The sequence below is a fragment of the Salmo salar genome, chromosome ssa01 (assembly GCF_905237065.1).
Source record: "Salmo salar chromosome ssa01, Ssal_v3.1, whole genome shotgun sequence".
Lineage (NCBI taxonomy): Eukaryota > Metazoa > Chordata > Actinopteri > Salmoniformes > Salmonidae > Salmo > Salmo salar.
The window spans coordinates 82,556,769-82,574,797 of NC_059442.1; the positions used below are offsets into that span (position 1 = coordinate 82,556,769).

General features: G+C 41.9%; 1 protein-coding gene across 4 annotated transcripts in view; it reads right to left on the bottom strand.

The window, feature by feature from the left end:
- rbfox3a (RNA binding fox-1 homolog 3a) overlaps nucleotides 1-18,029 on the bottom strand; it is a 744,884-nt gene that overhangs the window by 312,067 nt on the left and 414,788 nt on the right. For all 4 annotated transcript variants that reach the window (XM_014212871.2, XM_014212853.2, XM_014212878.2 and 1 more), the window contains exon 4: nucleotides 17,289-17,349. In XM_014212871.2, the coding sequence (XP_014068346.1) occupies nucleotides 17,289-17,310 (22 nt within the window). In that variant the 5' untranslated portion in view covers nucleotides 17,311-17,349. The remainder of the gene's footprint in view (nucleotides 1-17,288; nucleotides 17,350-18,029) is intronic.

Sequence of the window (18,029 nt, forward strand, 5' to 3'; positions counted from 1 at the left end):
ATGAGCATGAGGAAGGCTGGGCAACGGGTTCAACCAAATCTGAGCCGCTATACTGTTGTAGGTATTGTCCGGATATTTCAAAATGAGAACCGGTAAGTAACTGTAAGTGCTGTAGTCTTACTGGTATCGTAATATGTACTGTACTTTCATAATGAGAAGGATCTATCACTAAAACCATTAAAATGTGATTACAGAACTGCAAGAGAACCAGTATCTGGTGGAAGAGGACGACTGTTCACTCCAGAGCAGGAGACCCACATTGTAAATATGGTCATTGCAAATAACTGCATCAGACCCAGAGAACTGCAAGACCACATAATGGCAGATAACACCATATTCCAAAACGTCAACAGAGTGAGTCTCTCTGCACTGTCTTGTCTACTGAAACGCAATAGCATTAGGATGAAGCAGCTGTACAGAGTCCCTTTCGAAAGAAACTCAGACTGTGTAAAACAACTGAGATATGAACATGTGCAGGTAAGCTATACTATCCTATCATTGGTACTGGATCTGGAAGTGTATGGTGCTACATCATATTGACTGATCCCTGTCTTTTCGTACTGAGCTACATTGTTGTGTCTTGTCTCTTTCAGAGAGTCATGGGAGTTCAGAGAGTAATATATGTGGACGAGGCAGGTTTCAACCTTGCAAAAACAAGGGGCCATCATCAACGTCCCGGGACAACATGGTGGCAACGTAACAATGTGTGCGGCTATTAGTCAAAACGGTGACCTTCACCAACATGCAATTCTAGGCCCATACAACACCGCACACATTATCACATTTCTGGACACCCTCCACAACAGACTAATTCCTAATGATCAGTGGCCAGAGCAGCCCAGGTACGTTATCATCTGGGACAATGGTAGTTTCCACCGGGCTGCTGTGGTCCGCAATTGGTTCATAGGTCACCCACTTTTCATCGCACTCAATCTCCCCCCATACTCTCCGTTCTTGAATCCTATTGAAGAATTCTTCTCTGCATGGCGTTGGAAGGTGTATGATCGCCAGCCCCACCAACGCATACCCCTTCTACAGGCAATGGAGGAGGCTTGTGGAGACATCGATCAGTGGCCAGGCCTGGATACGGCACACATGTGGATGAAGTCTTATGGCCAGACCCACAAAGAAGGCAATATGTAGCCCAAAAAAATTCTGTCCTTTTTCTTCTAGCACAAATGTTTTTGTTTTTTTCTACTGCGCTTTTGTTGTTTTAGGAGTGTTAGAACATTTTGAGAAAAAAAAAAGTTTTCCCCTTTTTTGTATTGATAGTGTGTTATGTTCGGAATACACATCCATACTTTACACATTTGGATACCTTTGTGTATTTGTGTTTACTACATGTATGACAAAACTTAATTGGAAACTGCTAAGCCCTGCACACAGAAAAAGCAAAAGCCACGTGTATTTTTCATTTATACTATCAGTGCGTAGTTGGTGCTTCATGTGCTTATTCAAATGACAGTTTGTGTGTACTGTATTGACGCAAAAACACCATTTTTTTTAAGTCAAGAGTTTTGAAAGAATTATTTGCTTTTGCAAGAGATGTATATTGTTTTGCTGGTATTGTGTAAGGTTTTGTGGTTAGTGTGTAGAGTTCAGCAAAAATAAATTCAAAGATAGTGCCTAGCACAATCAGAAACAAATGGAATGTTACTATTTGATGCACATGCTACTTCACAATATCATATTGGAACTATACTGTAAAAATAACTAACCAAAATATATTTTCAGAGGGTGATGGTGCTTGATGCTGCTGTGAACCATCACAAGTATATCTTCGTTGATGAAGCGGGCTTCAACCTGGCCAAAACTCCTCGCCGTGGGCGGAACCTCATCGGCCAACAGGCGACCTGCCAAGTGCCTGGACAACGTGTGGGACACATCTCCATGTGCACAGCTATCTCTGAAGGCCATTACTTGGATCCTACAATGTTGCACTCCTCATTGTGTTTCTCAATGAAATTGAGCAGGCCTGTCAAGGTGAAGGGGTCATCTATGTCATTGTGTGGGACAATGTCACATTCCACCATGCAGAGGTGGTTCAGGAATGGTTTCAGGCTCATCCTGAATCGTTACCCTATACCTGCCGCCATACTCTCCATTCCTCAACCCTATTGAGTAATTTTTGTTCAGTATGGAGTTGGAAGGTATACGATCACCATCCCAATGAGCAAGCCACCCTCCTTTTGGCCATGGATGAAGAATGCGACATCAATGCAGACCAATGTCAAGCCTGCATTTGCCATGCTAAAAGGTTTTTCCCACTGCAGGAACAATGGAGACATTCACTGTGATGTGAATGAGAATTTTATGGCCAAATGCTCAAGACAGGCTTGATACAAATTAATGTGTGCTAAGCTTTGTTTAATTAGTTTATTTAATTTCTTACATTTGATTACAGACAGTACACCTATGTTGCAATTATATCTAAAAATATATATTTTTTGGGCATGAATGATTGTAGAGGATGTCTTCATTGATCACACGTATGCTCCCTCTCTGGCCTCTAGGTCATCAGGCTGCTGATTATCCCACACACCTGTCACCATCGTCTCGAGTACCTGCGCCTCATGACACTCACCTGGACTCCATCACCTCCTTAATTATCTTCCCTATATCTGTCACTCCCCTTGGTTGTTTCCTCAGGTGTTATTGACTCTGATTTCATGTTGGTGTGTTATGTTTATTAATTAAAACACTCACTCCCTGACCTTGCTTCCCGACTCTCAGTGCACTCGTTACTATTCTGTTGTGTTTTGGTGATTAAACCAATGTTCTCATTACATTCCACAATAAATGTATATTTTGAATCAATGGTTGTGTTGAAAGATGTTTCAATCCAAATGAACGCACAATGACAGGTTTTGAATGAAAGACCGGCTGGAGTTTTGTACAAAGAGTTGTGAAAATGTACCACATACTTGTGAAAATAGTACCAAAGTGATTCAAGAAAACCGTAATATCTGTGTACATTTAGTGATTTATTAATCTTATTCTACACAAAGATAAATAACATACATTTTTATTTAAAAAATGTGCACCCTTTACTGAAATGGTTGGTCCAGTTTAAATGGCTTAGGTAGTCTCCACACAATGTTCCTAACCCTGGTTGTTACTTTTTTTTGCACCCTACTTGCAGGCCTGATGTATTAGGGTAAAGCTAGGCCTAAAAAAAGGCCTTATAGATATATTTCTAGCTACTTTGTCCTGGGATATAAACATTGTGTTGTTATTTTACCTGAAATGCACAAGGTCCTCTACTCTGACAATTAATCCACAGAGAAAAGGGTAAACCTAGTTAGTTTCTGGTAATCCCTCCTCCTCCTTCGGTCTTCTTTGGATTTTATAAAGGCAGTTGGCAACCAACTTTAAGGTGCATTACCACCACCAACTAGACTGGAGTGTGGACCTCAGTTCAGCTTTTAATCACCAACGTGGGTATATGCTCCTAAAAACCATTGAGGAGATGCGAGAGGTGAGCCTCGCAGCACGTTTAGCTACGCAGACACTCGTTGACATGCTGAAGCAATTTGGATGAAATGATTGATTATTTGCAACGCTTGCGCCCGTAACGCGAGAGGTGTGGTCAGCATATAAGGCACACTGGGAAATTATATTTGAGGTGTAGTTTAGAGTAGGCGTTACTTAAAAATGTGAAGCTGACACAACTCAAATCTGGACCTCGTACAGCAGGGGTGGGCAACTCCAGTCCTCGAGGGCCTGATTGGTGTCACACATTTTCTCCATCTCTAGCAAACACAGCTGATTAATCAAATTGCATTCTAAACTGAAGATCATGATTAGGTGATTATTGGAGTCAGGTGTGTTAGCTGGGGCAAACTGTGACACCAATCAGGCCCTTGAGGACTGGAATTGCCCACTCCTGCCCTACAGGGTCACAGTGATATTGGTTTGAGTAATGACTACAAAATCACTTTAAAAAACTGTACTAAATATATTAAGTGCAATGAGATTCCTCAAAAGTTTTGAGTGATGACAGCACATTGGGGTTTACAGTGCAGTGCAATGTGCTGTCATTACTCAAAACTTTTGAGGAAACCCATTGCACTTAATATGTATGCCGATAGTGTGCCTGCCTTTCAGAGTGATTTGTACTCAGTTTACAATGCACAATGAAGCTACTGATTGGAGAAAAAAACTCCCAATAAAGTCCCAACACATCCAGAGGTTGCTCAACTCAAAGGGTTTGAACACTAAATTACATTCTAATACATACATCTAGTAAATCCCAGGGTTTGATTAGGCCTGTGGCATGCCTCAGAGACACACAAACATAAACACACACACACCTCAATGACAGAAGACATATCTAGGAAACATCATTACTCATCCAAATGGAACCTTTTTTTATTAAAGCTAAATTACACACATACACACACACACAACTGAACAGTGATTATATTACTGACACACATGCACACACATGCACACACACACACACACACACACACACACACACACTTTTCAATCATCGTGAAACCTGTTGTTCTGCTGTTGCTTATTGACATCACCACAGGGACACAGAAACCTCTGTATTATCACAATCTAATTGACTCCACCGCATTCTGGATTCCCCATATAGTGGAGAGCGGAGGCATTACACACACACACACACACACACACACACACACACACACACACACACACACACACACACACACACACACACACACACACACACACACACACACACACACACACACACACTCTCAGCAGAACACAGCCTCTTCCAGCTACATTAGGGCTAAGTGCATTTGACACACAAGGAGATGAACATGTTGTCATTTATTTGAGTGTGTGTTTGTGTAAGCGTGTGTGTGTGTGTGTGTGTGTGTGTGTGTGTGTGTGTGTGTGTGTGTGTGTGTGTGTGTGTGTGTGTGTGTGTGAGAGAGAGAGTGTGTGTGTGTGTGTGTGAGCGAGCTTGAGTGTGTGTCTGTTAATGTCCCACAGTTTTCCCCTTTCCCCTAAGATGAGAGACAATAGATAATAACACAAAGATATTGGACTGGCTACAAAGTTTGGGGAATGAGTCAACTTTACATTTTCACACACATACTCACACACACTAGTATAGTTTCTGGTGACGTTTGGGGAACCTGAGTCTATTCCACCACCAGATCTCATATGTACATCAACATGTACAGTATGCACGCAAGAAAACTTCCGTCAGCACACACACACAACACACACTCATGCACACACACTAAGAGGGGCAAGGAGAGAGAGAGAAAAGCTGACTTAAACATTTTTCTCAATTTCACAAAAGTAGCCGTGCCGGTGTCAACATGATGAATGAGAAAATAAGGATAGCGAGGGGAGAGAGGGTGGGAGAGAGAGAGCTTCTTCTTTTTTACACACGCACACACACACACGCACACACACACTCAAACATCATTTCAAGTTCAGATGACTTCAACTTATTTTGGGTGGTAGACCTCATTAGAATAATACCCAGCATGTTAATATACTGAACAAAAATATAAACGCAACATGCAATAATTTAAAAGATTTTGCTGAGTTAAAGTTCATATAAGGAAATCTGTCAATTTAAATAAATAAATTAGGCCCTAGTCTATGAAGTTCACATCACTAGGCAGTGGTGCGTGCAGGGGTGCAGCCATGGGTGGGCCTGAGAGGGCATAGGCCCATCCATTTGGGAGTCAGGCCGACCTGTTGGTTGGTTGACACAACTAAGTGCACTGCCAGTTTTGAAAATGGTGAAACATCGGAGACATGAGCAAGAGACAGATAGGAACATAATGTTCCCTACTGTGATCTCTATTATATCATTTCAAAGACTTAGTCAGTTCTGAAATGTGTTATTTTCAAAGTAGTCGTTGCGAGTGTATATGAAGTAAGGCATCCAGGTTAAAGAAAACTACAAGTTTAGATTTTCTGACTATCAAAAACTTGTCCTCTCTACTAATTTGTCAAAACAACTTGAATAGCTTTGTTAGGACAACTAAGTAAAAGCACATTGATTTTACTAAAAGTATGCAGTTCACTCAAGTTATTACATCCAAATAGATTAAGTTAAAACTCAACACAAAATCTGGCTTGCACTTCATATTACATTTTAAGGCAGCCAGGTTACAGACTTTTTTTTAAAGGTCCTGAACATTAATTCTGAAAAGTACTTTTATCTCATGGCTAACATGCCAGAAAGTTTGAAAAGACAAGCTGAGTGGGCAGGGAGCATATATTCATGAGCTTGCCTTGACTGACAGCTCTTTGAAATGCCTATGTCAAGAAACTTGGATGCAGTGAGCGATGTAAGCTGTAAAATCATCTCAAGCACATTTGGTGAAACACAAAGCAACTCAGACAATATCAAATTGCATCAATTATATATATTTTTTATACATCTCTTGTTTGTCATGTCTCTTATGATGCGAGTCACACCAGCACTGACGGATGTGTTGACATGACAACTGTGTCAGAGTTTTGAGCGACCCCCCCTTTTGTTCCATGCTGGCTGAAGACCTAGTTAGCCCGTAACTAGCTCACGCCAGACACAGATGAAAGGGGAAACATATCTTTGCCATAGATGAATAAGAGTAAACTTGAAATATATTTGCTATATTAACCATGCCCCTCTGCAAACACAACTTACCCTTAATAGTGATTCCAAGTGTTTGACTTTGATGAGGAGACCAGTAACTTCATGATCAAACTTTATCAATGTAGAAGCAACAGTAATTTTTCATACTTTGATCTGGTTTCCTTCAAATACCATCCAATATCATGAAAAACATGATTGACTGTTCATGACCTTTAAGTCTCAACAAATATTTTTTTTAAATGACAGTGCATATGCATCCACACATATGCCCACACATACACACGCACACACACATTGTTATTACTTCATTTCTACATCGGTCATTAAACAGGTGAGAGCAGATTTTAACAAGCAGTTTCAGCATTTTACTGTATTTGAATGAAAATATGCATGATCACAAAAGGCTTATGTGTGTGTGTGTGTGTGTGTGTGTGTGTGTGTGTGTGTGTGTGTGTGTGTGTGTGTGTGTGTGTGTGTGTGTGTGTGTGTGTGTGTGTGTGTGTGTGTGTGTGTGTGTGTGCGTGCGTGTGTGTGTGTGTGTGTGTGTGTATTTGTCTGTGTATGTGTGTGTGTGTGCGTGCGTGAGCAAGAGCGAGAGAGGAAGAGGATGAGAGGAAAGATAAATGTCTGGTACCACCTGCTGGTCACACTATGGGAGACCAGAGAATGAGACCAGGCTGCGATCTAAATTATTATTCCCGTTAAAGTGCACTACTTTTGAACACGTCCCATAGGGTCTTAAAAAATATATTTACTTTCTAAATACAGAAATCATCACCATATGATACATTTTGCATCATATGACACAAAACGCAGCATCATATGATGCTAAATGTATCATACGGTGATGATTTCTGTATTTTGAAAGTTCCATATCTTGAAAACTTGATTGCTGACAAGCAAGACCTTTTGGGACTATGTCAACAATGGAATAATGAAACAAACAGTAAAATATCGTTTTTGGGGTGGAGTTTTCCTTCATTGCCTACACTTAACCTTAAACACTTCTACATATGCAACAACTTCGAAATTTGAGGTTTGAGAAACATGGATGAATGTCTAATTCTGACGTGAGACTGTCATCACTAGTTGGTGTACCCCAGCTGGGCTGGGCTGGGCTGGGCAGTGTGTGTGTGTGCGTGTGTGTGCGTGTGCTTGCATGTGCATGTGTGTGCCAACCCCAATATCCGATATATTATGGCTTCACTTGTGGTTTCACTCATTAATGATTGTACTGACCCCTATGCACTCAACTCAAGCATTAGTGTTGTAGATACGGGACACTGTTGTGTTATGCAAGGGAATTGGCTAGCACTATACACTCACCTTAGATTAAAGTGTTTGCTACACAAAGGGATTAAAAGATGGACAACATGTAGTATAGTAACCTACCAGCTCTCACAGTCTCACGTTAGAATTAGATGTTCATCCATGTTCCTCAAACATCAAATTTCAAAGTTGTTCCAAACGTCAAATTTTGAAGTGTTGAAGGTTACGTTTAGGCATTAACTGCGAATTTCTAAGGTTAAGGTTAAGGTTTGGGATAGGCTTAAAATAACAAGATCAAAACAACTTTCTATCACTCGATTCAAAACTTGGAATAAGAGGCAGATACTTACGCCCATCCACAACGCCCAAGCAAAACCGAAACCTACTTGATGGTAACAGCGCTCACTGTTGCCCCTAGTGACCAGTTTCCACATAATCTCCAGACGTCCTCAGACATGGATGGACGTCGAAAACTGACTTGTATCACGGGTGACCTGGCTGAAAGTAACACCATTACAGCATTGATGAATGTGGTGCTTAATAAAACACATATCCTGTTAGTTTTAAAAGGACCATCAACTAACACTATCTATCGTTGCATCCAATCAAGATGTCTTCTCCGAAATGAATATTGAGTGTTGATTGGTCCCCAGATGTACAAACTAATACAAACTGCCCCAGTTACGCTGATTGCTCATTTCCGACTGGTCCAGCTCTCATGACTGTTGTTTTGTTAATGTTCCTAAGGCCCTAACAAGTTTATTTTCAGCATATTAATAATTCACAGCTAGTCTTAATGATAATAGCTACCACAGCCATACAGAGCTGCTTGTTAAGAATGCTGCATTGTTAACACTGATAAACAGTGGTAGAATAATGGTGGAATGGGGAGGAAGAATAGTGGGGATGGCACACGTACACACACAAGCACGGGGCACGCGAACATGCACAGAAGCATGCATGCACACAAACACACACATACATACCTTACCTGTCAGCCTAGACCCACTGGAATTTGCATACTGCCCCAATAGGGCCACAGACAATGCAATCGCCATCACACTGCACACTGCCCTATCCCATCTGGACAAGAGGAATACCTATGTAAGAATGCTGTTAATTTACTACAGCTCAGCATTCAACACCATAGTACCCTCCAAACTCATCATTAAGATTGAGGCCCTGTGTCTCAACCACACCCTCTGCGATTGGGTCCTTGACTTCCTGACGGGCCGCCCCCAGGTGGTGAAGGTAGGAAAAAAACATCTCCACTTCGCTGATCCTCAACACTGGCACCCAACAAGGGTGTGTGTGCTCAGCCCCCCCCCCCTGTACTCCCTGTTCACCTATGATGGCGTGGCCATGCAAGCCTCCAACTCGATCATCAAGTTTGCAGACAACAGTAGCAGGCTTGCTCACCAACAACGATGAGACAGCCTATAGGGAGGAGGTGAGGGCACTCGGAGTGTGGTGTCAGGAAAACAACCTCTCACTCAATGTCAACAAAACAAAGGAGATGATAATGGACTTCAGGAAACAGCAAAGAGAGCACCCCCCCCATCCACATCGATGGGACAGCAGTGGAGAAGGTGGAACGTTTCAAGTTCCTAGGCATACACATCACTGACAAACTGAAATGGTCCACCCACACAGACAGTGTGGTGAAGAAGGCGCAATAGCGCCTCTTCAACCTCAGGACGCTGAAGAAATTTGGCTTGTCACCTAAAACCCTCACAAACTTCTACAGATGCACAATTGAGAGCATCCTGTCGGGCTGTATCACCACCTGGTACGGCAACTGCACTTCCCACAACCGCAAGGCGCTCCAGAGGGTGGTGCGGTCTGCACAACGCATCACCAGGGGCAAACTACTTGCCCTACAGGACACCTACAGCACCCGATGTCAAAGGAAGGCCATAAAGATCATCAAGGACAACAACCACCTGAGCCACCGCCTGTTCACCCTGCTAGCATCCAGAAGGCGAGGTCAGTACAGGTGCATCAAAACTGTGACCGAGAGAATGAAAAATAACTTCTATCTCAAGGCCATCAGACTGTTAACCTGTTAGGGCTAGGGGGCAGTATTGACACGGCTGGATAAAAAACGTACCCGATTTAATCTGGTTACTACTCCTGCCCAGTAACTAGAATATGCATATAATTATTGGCTTTGGATAGAAAACACCCTAAAGTTTCTAAAACTGTTTGAATGGTGTCTGTGAGTATAACAGAACTCATATGGCAGGCAAAAACCTGAGAAGATTTCATGCAGGAAGTGGCCTGTCTGACAAGGTGTCGTTCTTCTTGTCTCTGTTTATTGAAGAGTGAGGATCTTAGCTGTCCCGTGACACTTCCTACGGCTGCCATAGGTTCTCAGAAGGCGGCAAAACGCTGAATCGTGGCTTTGCAGGCTCTGGCTGAAACAAAGTAGCGCGTTTGGGTAGTGGCTGGTTACAGTACTGTGAGACTCAGGCTCATGCCCGCGTCGACCGAAAGCTTTGTTTTCTTTCCTCTGTTTAGCTAAATGGACATTCCCGGTCGGAATATTATCGCTTTTTTACGAGAAAAATGGCATAAAAATGGATTTTAAACAGCGGTTGACATAGTTCGAAGTACGGTAATGGAATATTTAGATTTTTTTTGTCACGAATTGCGCCATGCGCACGACCCTGATTTACCATTTCGGATAGTGTCTGGGACGCACGAACAAAACGCCGCTATTCGGATATAACGATGGATTATTTTGGACCAAACCAACATTTGTTATTGAAGTAGCAGTCCTGGGAGTGCATTCTGACGAAGACAACAAAAGGTAATCAAACTTTTATAATAGTAAATCTGATATTGGTGAGTGCTAAACTTGCCGGGTGTCTAAATAGCTAGCCCGTGATGGCTGGGCTATGTACTTAGAATATTGCAAAATGTGCTTTCACCAAAAAGCTATTTTAAAATTGGACATATCGAGTGCATAGAGGAGTTCTGTATCTATAATTCTTAAAATAATTGTTATGCTTTTTGTGAACGTTTATCGTGAGTAATTTAGTAAATTGTTACTGAATTCGCCGGAAGTTTGCGGGGGGTATGCTAGTTCTGAACGTCACATGCTAATGTAAAAGGCTGGTTTTTGATATAAATATGAACTTGATTGAACAAAACATGCATGTATTGTATAACATAATGTCCTAGGGTTGTCATCTGATGAAGATCATCAAAGGTTAGTGCTGCATTTAGCTGTCTTCTGGGTTTTTGTGACATTATATGCTAGCTTGAAAAATGGGTGTCTGATTATTTCTGGCTTGGTACTCTGCTGACATAATCTAATGTTTTGCTTTCGTTGTAAAGCCTTGTTGAAATCGGACAGTGTGGTTAGATTAACGAGAGTCTTGTCTTTAAATAGCTGTAAAATAGTCATATGTTTGAGAAATTGAAGTAATAGCATTTCAAAGGTTTTGAAAATCGCGCCACAGGATTCAACTGGCTGTTACGTAGGTGGGACGAATTCGTCCCGCCTGCCCCAGAGAGGTTAAACAGCCATCACTAACACAAAAAGACTGCTGCCTACATACAGACTTGAAATCATTGGCCAATGGATCAATGGATCACTAGTCACTTTATTAATGCCACTTAAATAATGATGTTTACATATCTTGCACTCATGGGCGAAAATCTGATATCAACTTTGGGGGGGACAATTACATGACATTTTCTCAAGAGCAATTCCTGAGGGGGACACCAAAAGTAGTGCTGTAACACATAGCCTACATTGTAATATGGTAAATGTATATTGAGGAACCAAAGAAATAAGGTGTTTGCCATACTCCTAACTACCGGTACCCAAAACTACACAACTACTCACAACAGCAATACCATTGCCTTTAACAAATCTTAGTTCAGTCACCAGTTTAAGTTGAGAGTGGGGGTATCCATGGCATTTTCCAATTATGTTCCTATTTTACAAGTAAAAAAAATTGAGAACCTTTCATAATGTTGCCAAACAAAGACTCAACAAACTCACCTGAGACTCCCTGTCTCTGCCAGTCTGTCCCTGCATATCTGTCCCCAACTCTGCTGTCTGTGTGCCATCTGTTGCCTGCTCTGCCTAATGACATTATTGTGAAACATTTCCATTAGAATTTCATTTCTTTCTTATGAACATTTTATCAACTAGTCTTTGAGATATTAGGCTACTAGGGTTCTTACTTTGCGTTTTGGTGTACTGAAAAATACTCTGATGTCCGTCTTTTATTTTTCTGCCATTTTTCTACCTGGCTGGCTGGCTACACACACACACAGTGTGTAGGTTATTTACAGTAGGAGATGGGCTTCTATCATCTTATCTTTTATCATTCTATTTGGGCTTCGATCTAAAAGGTAGCTAGCAAATGTGAATCGGATTAAAATGACAAGAGTTGACAGCTGTATGAGTTCACCATTTACACAACATATGCTGCAACCTTTTGTAATTTTAATAGTTTGTTTCATATTGGCTGGCTTCCAACAATAGCTGAATTTGCAAAGCTAGCGAGCACCAATTCAGTTTCAGTGGTGTTTGCTATAATCTTTGCTACCCGGGTTAAATAAAATAAATAAATAAAAGTTCCCTTGCGACAATTTAGCTTTTGCAACGAGACCATTAAATATATTTAAGACAATGGTAGAAGAGAGTGTAGTTCTGTTCAGTTTGGACTTCAGTTTATCGCTAACCTTATCACAGGGACTTTGAAGCACTAACTTACATCATCTGCATGCATGCTGATCTCGGAATAAATTGACGATAGGAAAGATTCCATCTTTGACGAGGCCACATAAATGGAATAGGTACTAGCTAGCTTAATAGATAATATTTGCGCGCTAGCTCTGCATATTCAGCTAGTGTGTGTGCGCGATTGACTGGATTAACCTCACGTCAGTTACGTTCATTGAGTGCCTTTCAGACAGTGGCTACGACCCCTCTGTTACCTTGCCAGTGGATCAAACCATTGTGAGGAAAAGGGTGGGGGGGTTGCAATCTTTTGAAACTTAAAAACGCGCTATTAAGTGTCTATAATCAGCACAATTGCTTTCATTGCGTATTATTAATATTATTTAAATTACATAGTTATGTTTCAGTGATATATTGGGGGGGACAAATCATATTTTTCCCAGGATGGGGGGGTCGTGTCCCCCCCGTCCCCCCCGGGATTTCCGCCCCTGCTTGCACTACTCATCCAAGATGTATATACTGTATTTTAGACCATCTATTGCATCTCGTCTATGCTGGTCGCTCATGGCCCCTCCACATATTTATATGTTCATATTCTTTTTCGATCACTTTACTTAGATTTGTGTGTATTAGGTAGATGTTGTGGAATTATGAGATTAATTGTTAGATATTGCTACATTGTTGGAACTAGAAGCACAAGCATTTTGCTACACTCGCAATAATATCCGCTAACCATGTGTATGTGGCCAATAAAATGTCATTTGATTTGATTTGATTTGACACTGTGTTTCGGTAAGGTGATGTCCAGTGCATCTAATTAGCGTTTAACACTCACACGAATCCCATAACAATTACAGAGAAAAGGCTGGAGAGAGAGAGAGAGGGGGAAATGGAGGAGAGTGTGATGAGCATAAAAGAGGGATGAAGTGTGAAAGAGTAGTGAGGATGCTTTTAGCCTCTCCGGCAGAGGAGTAATGACCTATTACAGAGCCAATTGTAGACAGTGTATTGCAGAGTTGGCATTGCACACACAAATTGGTAATATTTCCATGCCGGGGGCCTAAACACAGCATTATATTAGATGATTCCAGCACTCTGGGCCTTGAATAAGCACCACTCTACAACCATAGAAATCCTTATTATAGAGCTTGATGCAATGATGTGCTTGTTGCAATTGATATACAGTATTTTGCTTGATAGTGAACTCTGTGATTCCAGGGGTTTGTATTTCTCTGATTGTCCTTCAGATGGTTCTAACAATTGACAAGCCTACATAATGCATTCCATATGGCACCATATTCCCTATATAGTGCACTACTAACTAAGGTTAGGGTTAGGCATTAACTCTGAAATCTTAAGGTTAGGCATTAACGCTGAATGGTTATGATTCGGGATACCCTTAAAACAAAAATGTACTTCCTGTTGCTGGATTTGAACTTGCAACATTTGAAGTAAGATGCAGATACCTACCCTGATACCCCATCCCCTAGCCAAACCAAAACCTACTTGAAGGTAACAGTGCTCACTGTTGTCCCTAGTGGCCGGTTTCCACATTATCTCCCGACGTCCTCAGGCATGGATGGACGTCGAATACTGACTTGTATCATGGGTGACCTGGCTGGGTACACACACTTTGCATGCCGCTACAATGAAATCCCTTCATCAAGGCCATTGCAATGCGAGCAGCAGATGCCGTTCTGCTTAGACAACCCACGTATCCTCTGTTTGTCGCTCTCGCTCTCTCCGTGCTTCAAAGAACTCCCAACTCTTTCCAACAAGCTCCACTTTGAAAAACACAACTTTGTAATTAGAGTGGTGTCAGTGCGATTGTGATGTTGGCCGTTGATTTGGCCTGGGGGGGCCGTTGAATAGCACTGATACAGCCTCAATCAGGAACTGGCTTAATTGGAATTAGAGAGAGAGGGGAGCAGTTGAGGAGATCTGTGATGTGGGAGAATGGGGGAGAAATCTGCAGATAGTGTGGTGTGTGTGTGGGGGGGAGTGTGTGTGTGTGTGTGCGTGTGATGGGGTAGAATGGAGTCAAATCACTGCAACAGGAAGGAACCATGTCACCGTGTCACTGGCATCAATCAATAAAGACTTGGAGGAATGAACATGGCTGATAGGAGAGGGGGTCTGAAATGTCTCTTGAATATACAGTATGTTCAGATTTAATCAGAAAATCTTAGACACCAAAATACCCCACAGCTGGAAAAATACAATTAAATAACCATCCTACTCTCTTTATAGATGCAATTGTATTTTTTATTAAAGATTTACAAGAGGACCTACCTAAATATATAATGTAGATGTGGCAGCCTATGAGAATATTGGAAGCATGGCTTATTGGAGGCATGCGTTTAAGATAGCTCTTTTTGGCCACCCGTTAGAGTAAATGTCATTCCTGTTCATCATATTAAGTTTGTACACTAGAAACTTCATGATTCTTCCAATGTTTATGCATACATATTCAAATAAAATATTAATAACATTGCTGAATTAGTAACCTTTATTTAACTAGGCAAATTCTTATTTACAATGATGGCCTCGGAACAGTGGGTTAACTTCCTTGTTCAGGGACGGAACAACAGATTTTTACCTTGTCAGCTCGGGGATTCGATCCAGCAACCTTTCGGTTACTGACCCAACGCTCTAACCACTAGGCTACCTGTCACCCCGATATGTATAGTAATAAAGTGTTAACTATTCCAACTTTGGGATTTACTTAGAGATTAGTTTATTAGTCACATGCACAGTGTCACAGCTGTAATTGCAGGGTACAGTGAAATTCTTAAGCTCCCAGCTCCAGGGTTCCTCAAGTCACCACTAATTCAAGAGTGTACTGAAGGGAAACAACACTGTGTAGGAACTTCCACCGGTATAAATGGGTTGTGATTGATCTGTTGTCGCGGCGATTAGATTGCCATTGACAGGGGACTAGAGGGGGCCCCTGGGGGACTGACAGGGTCGCTCCTGAGGAACAATCACCTGCACTTTTATTCAACTGCATGCAATTGGAAACACAATGACACACACACATGCAAACTTGCACACACATGCAACACACACACACACACACACACACACACACACACACACACACACACACACACACACACACACACACACACACACACACACACACAATCTGTATTCCCGGGCGAAAATGTGCCATGTGAAAGCCTATTATTATATGACAAAAGGAAAGAATGAATGAGCATCTTACAAAGACCTTACATTTCCGATGTCAGCAAAGTAAATACCAAGTCAGTGAATCAAGTGTTTCCCCACAGGCTCGTAGGGTAAAGCACTGCTAACAGGCGACAGAGAGATGTGACTAATCTCCCACTCAACGTGACCAATAGCCAAAATGTCAGTGTAAATCAAAAATAGTTACACCATGCCCAGGATGACCCCAGGGCTCTCTACTGTACGGCTCTCTACCAACCCTCCATCTCTCTCTCCCTCCTCTTCCTATCTCCCTTTTCCCTCCTTTCTTCATTCTCTAGCTTCTCTCTCCCTCTCAGCTATGGCTCCTTATCAAACCATATCTCATAGTTTCACTTAGAAATTCAATGTTTTATGGATGAACGTTTATTTTTGCTGCATTAATTCTGCATGGTTATAGGGTTAATTACGTGTGGCAATAGGGAAAAATAAAACTCAAAGGGTTAAGTTTAGGTATTAATTCTGAGTTAAGGTTATGGCTATGATTTGGTATTCTCCCATCTTGCTAGCACATTGTAAACTACCATGGAGCAGTGGTCAGAGCAGCACGCTTTGACCTGAGTAGCGCACTTTGCCACCAACCATCATAACTTTGTGCCAGTGCTGGGCAACAGGAAGGCATATATCGACGTTCTCAGGACCTTTTCAAATGTCTAAAATTGAAGTCTAGTGATCAGCCTGCCCTACCAACCCTCACCCACAGTGCCATCTCAATATCTCTCCCTCCCTCTCTCCTTGTACCAACCCTCACCCTCTCCCACAACCTCCTCTCCCATATCACCTTCTCTCTCTCCTCTCCCCCCCCCTTCTTCTTTTCCCATGCAAACACAGAGCAGCTGCATGCCGGCCTAAAGTATGAAGAAAAATGCCAGGTGGCTATTTGTAAATAATCTGCAATTAATGTGCGTTATTAATAATAGATGACCTGGTTGTTACTGCAGAGATTTATACAGATGGTGGTGAAGGGATCTTCTAGTCCTCTTTTTCAATTAAGCATGGACAGAGAGAGAGAGAGAGAGGAGAAATGAGAGAGAGAGAGAGAGAGAGAGAGAGAGAGAGAGAGAGAGAGAGAGAGAGAGAGAGAGAGAGAGAGAGAGAGAGAGAGAGAGAGAGAGAGAGACAGAGAGCGAGAGGTATGTCGCTCGGCAGGCTGAATTAAAGAGGCTTTTTGTAGCATTTAATAGCCATTCATTGGCGGACTGCTGACACAGTGTGAGAGCGGTGCTCGGCTCAGCTAGCCCAGGATTTATAGCTGGCTCTAATGGGCATGCCCAGAACCAAAGGACTGCAGTCAGCACATTACCTCTCTCTGCCGCTCCCACTCAACCACACACACAGGGAGGAGCACACATACACAGGGAGGTGCAAACACACACAAGATTTCAAGTGCGGATGCAGGCACACCCGCACACACACACACACACACTTTTGTTGATCACACACCTGTGAGGACATACACTTGTGCACACACCCACACGCACACACCCACACAAACACACTGACCTGCCCAGCTGGGGGTATCCATACAGCTGACAGTGGCGAGTGAGGGGACTTCTGTGCTGCCCTAAAGGAGACACAAACATTACAACAACATTAGTACAAACATCACAAAAGTGCTAGTACAATAATCCCTGAAAGGAAAACCAACTTGATAACAACATGACTTTGACTTTTCCTCATCATCATCGTTAATTCTATGTGAATAATGATGGGCAAAGTTTATGTCTTGTATTTAAAGAAAATAGTGATATTGCCAACGACAACCTCTACACTCTTAGAAAAAAGGTTTCCAAAAGGGTTCTTTGCGGAGGGACAGGGTTCTACCAATAACCGTTTTGATCAGAAGAACCCTTTTTGGAAGAAAACGGTTCTTTGTGAGGCAAATGGTTCTACCTATAACTTTTAACATCCTGAGAACCGTTTTTTGAAAGAAAGGGTTCTTTGAGGATTCTTTGGATGGTATGAATGATTCTTTGGGAGGCAAGAAGGGTTCTACAAAGAACCATATATAATATTTCCCAGCATGCTCTATCACAGGGAGATTTTCAGAATAGTTTATTTTACTGTAATATCTGTGTTTTTGCGTTGCTTGGTTGATAATTGTTATGCTACACAAAGATAAACAACAGTTTTCTAAACAAATCCAATCTGTTAGAATTGGGTTTATTGCACCTGTTACTGAGATGGTTGTTTCAGTTTAGATGAGGGAGATAGTCTCAATCATTCTGAATGCAAGTTGTGGGA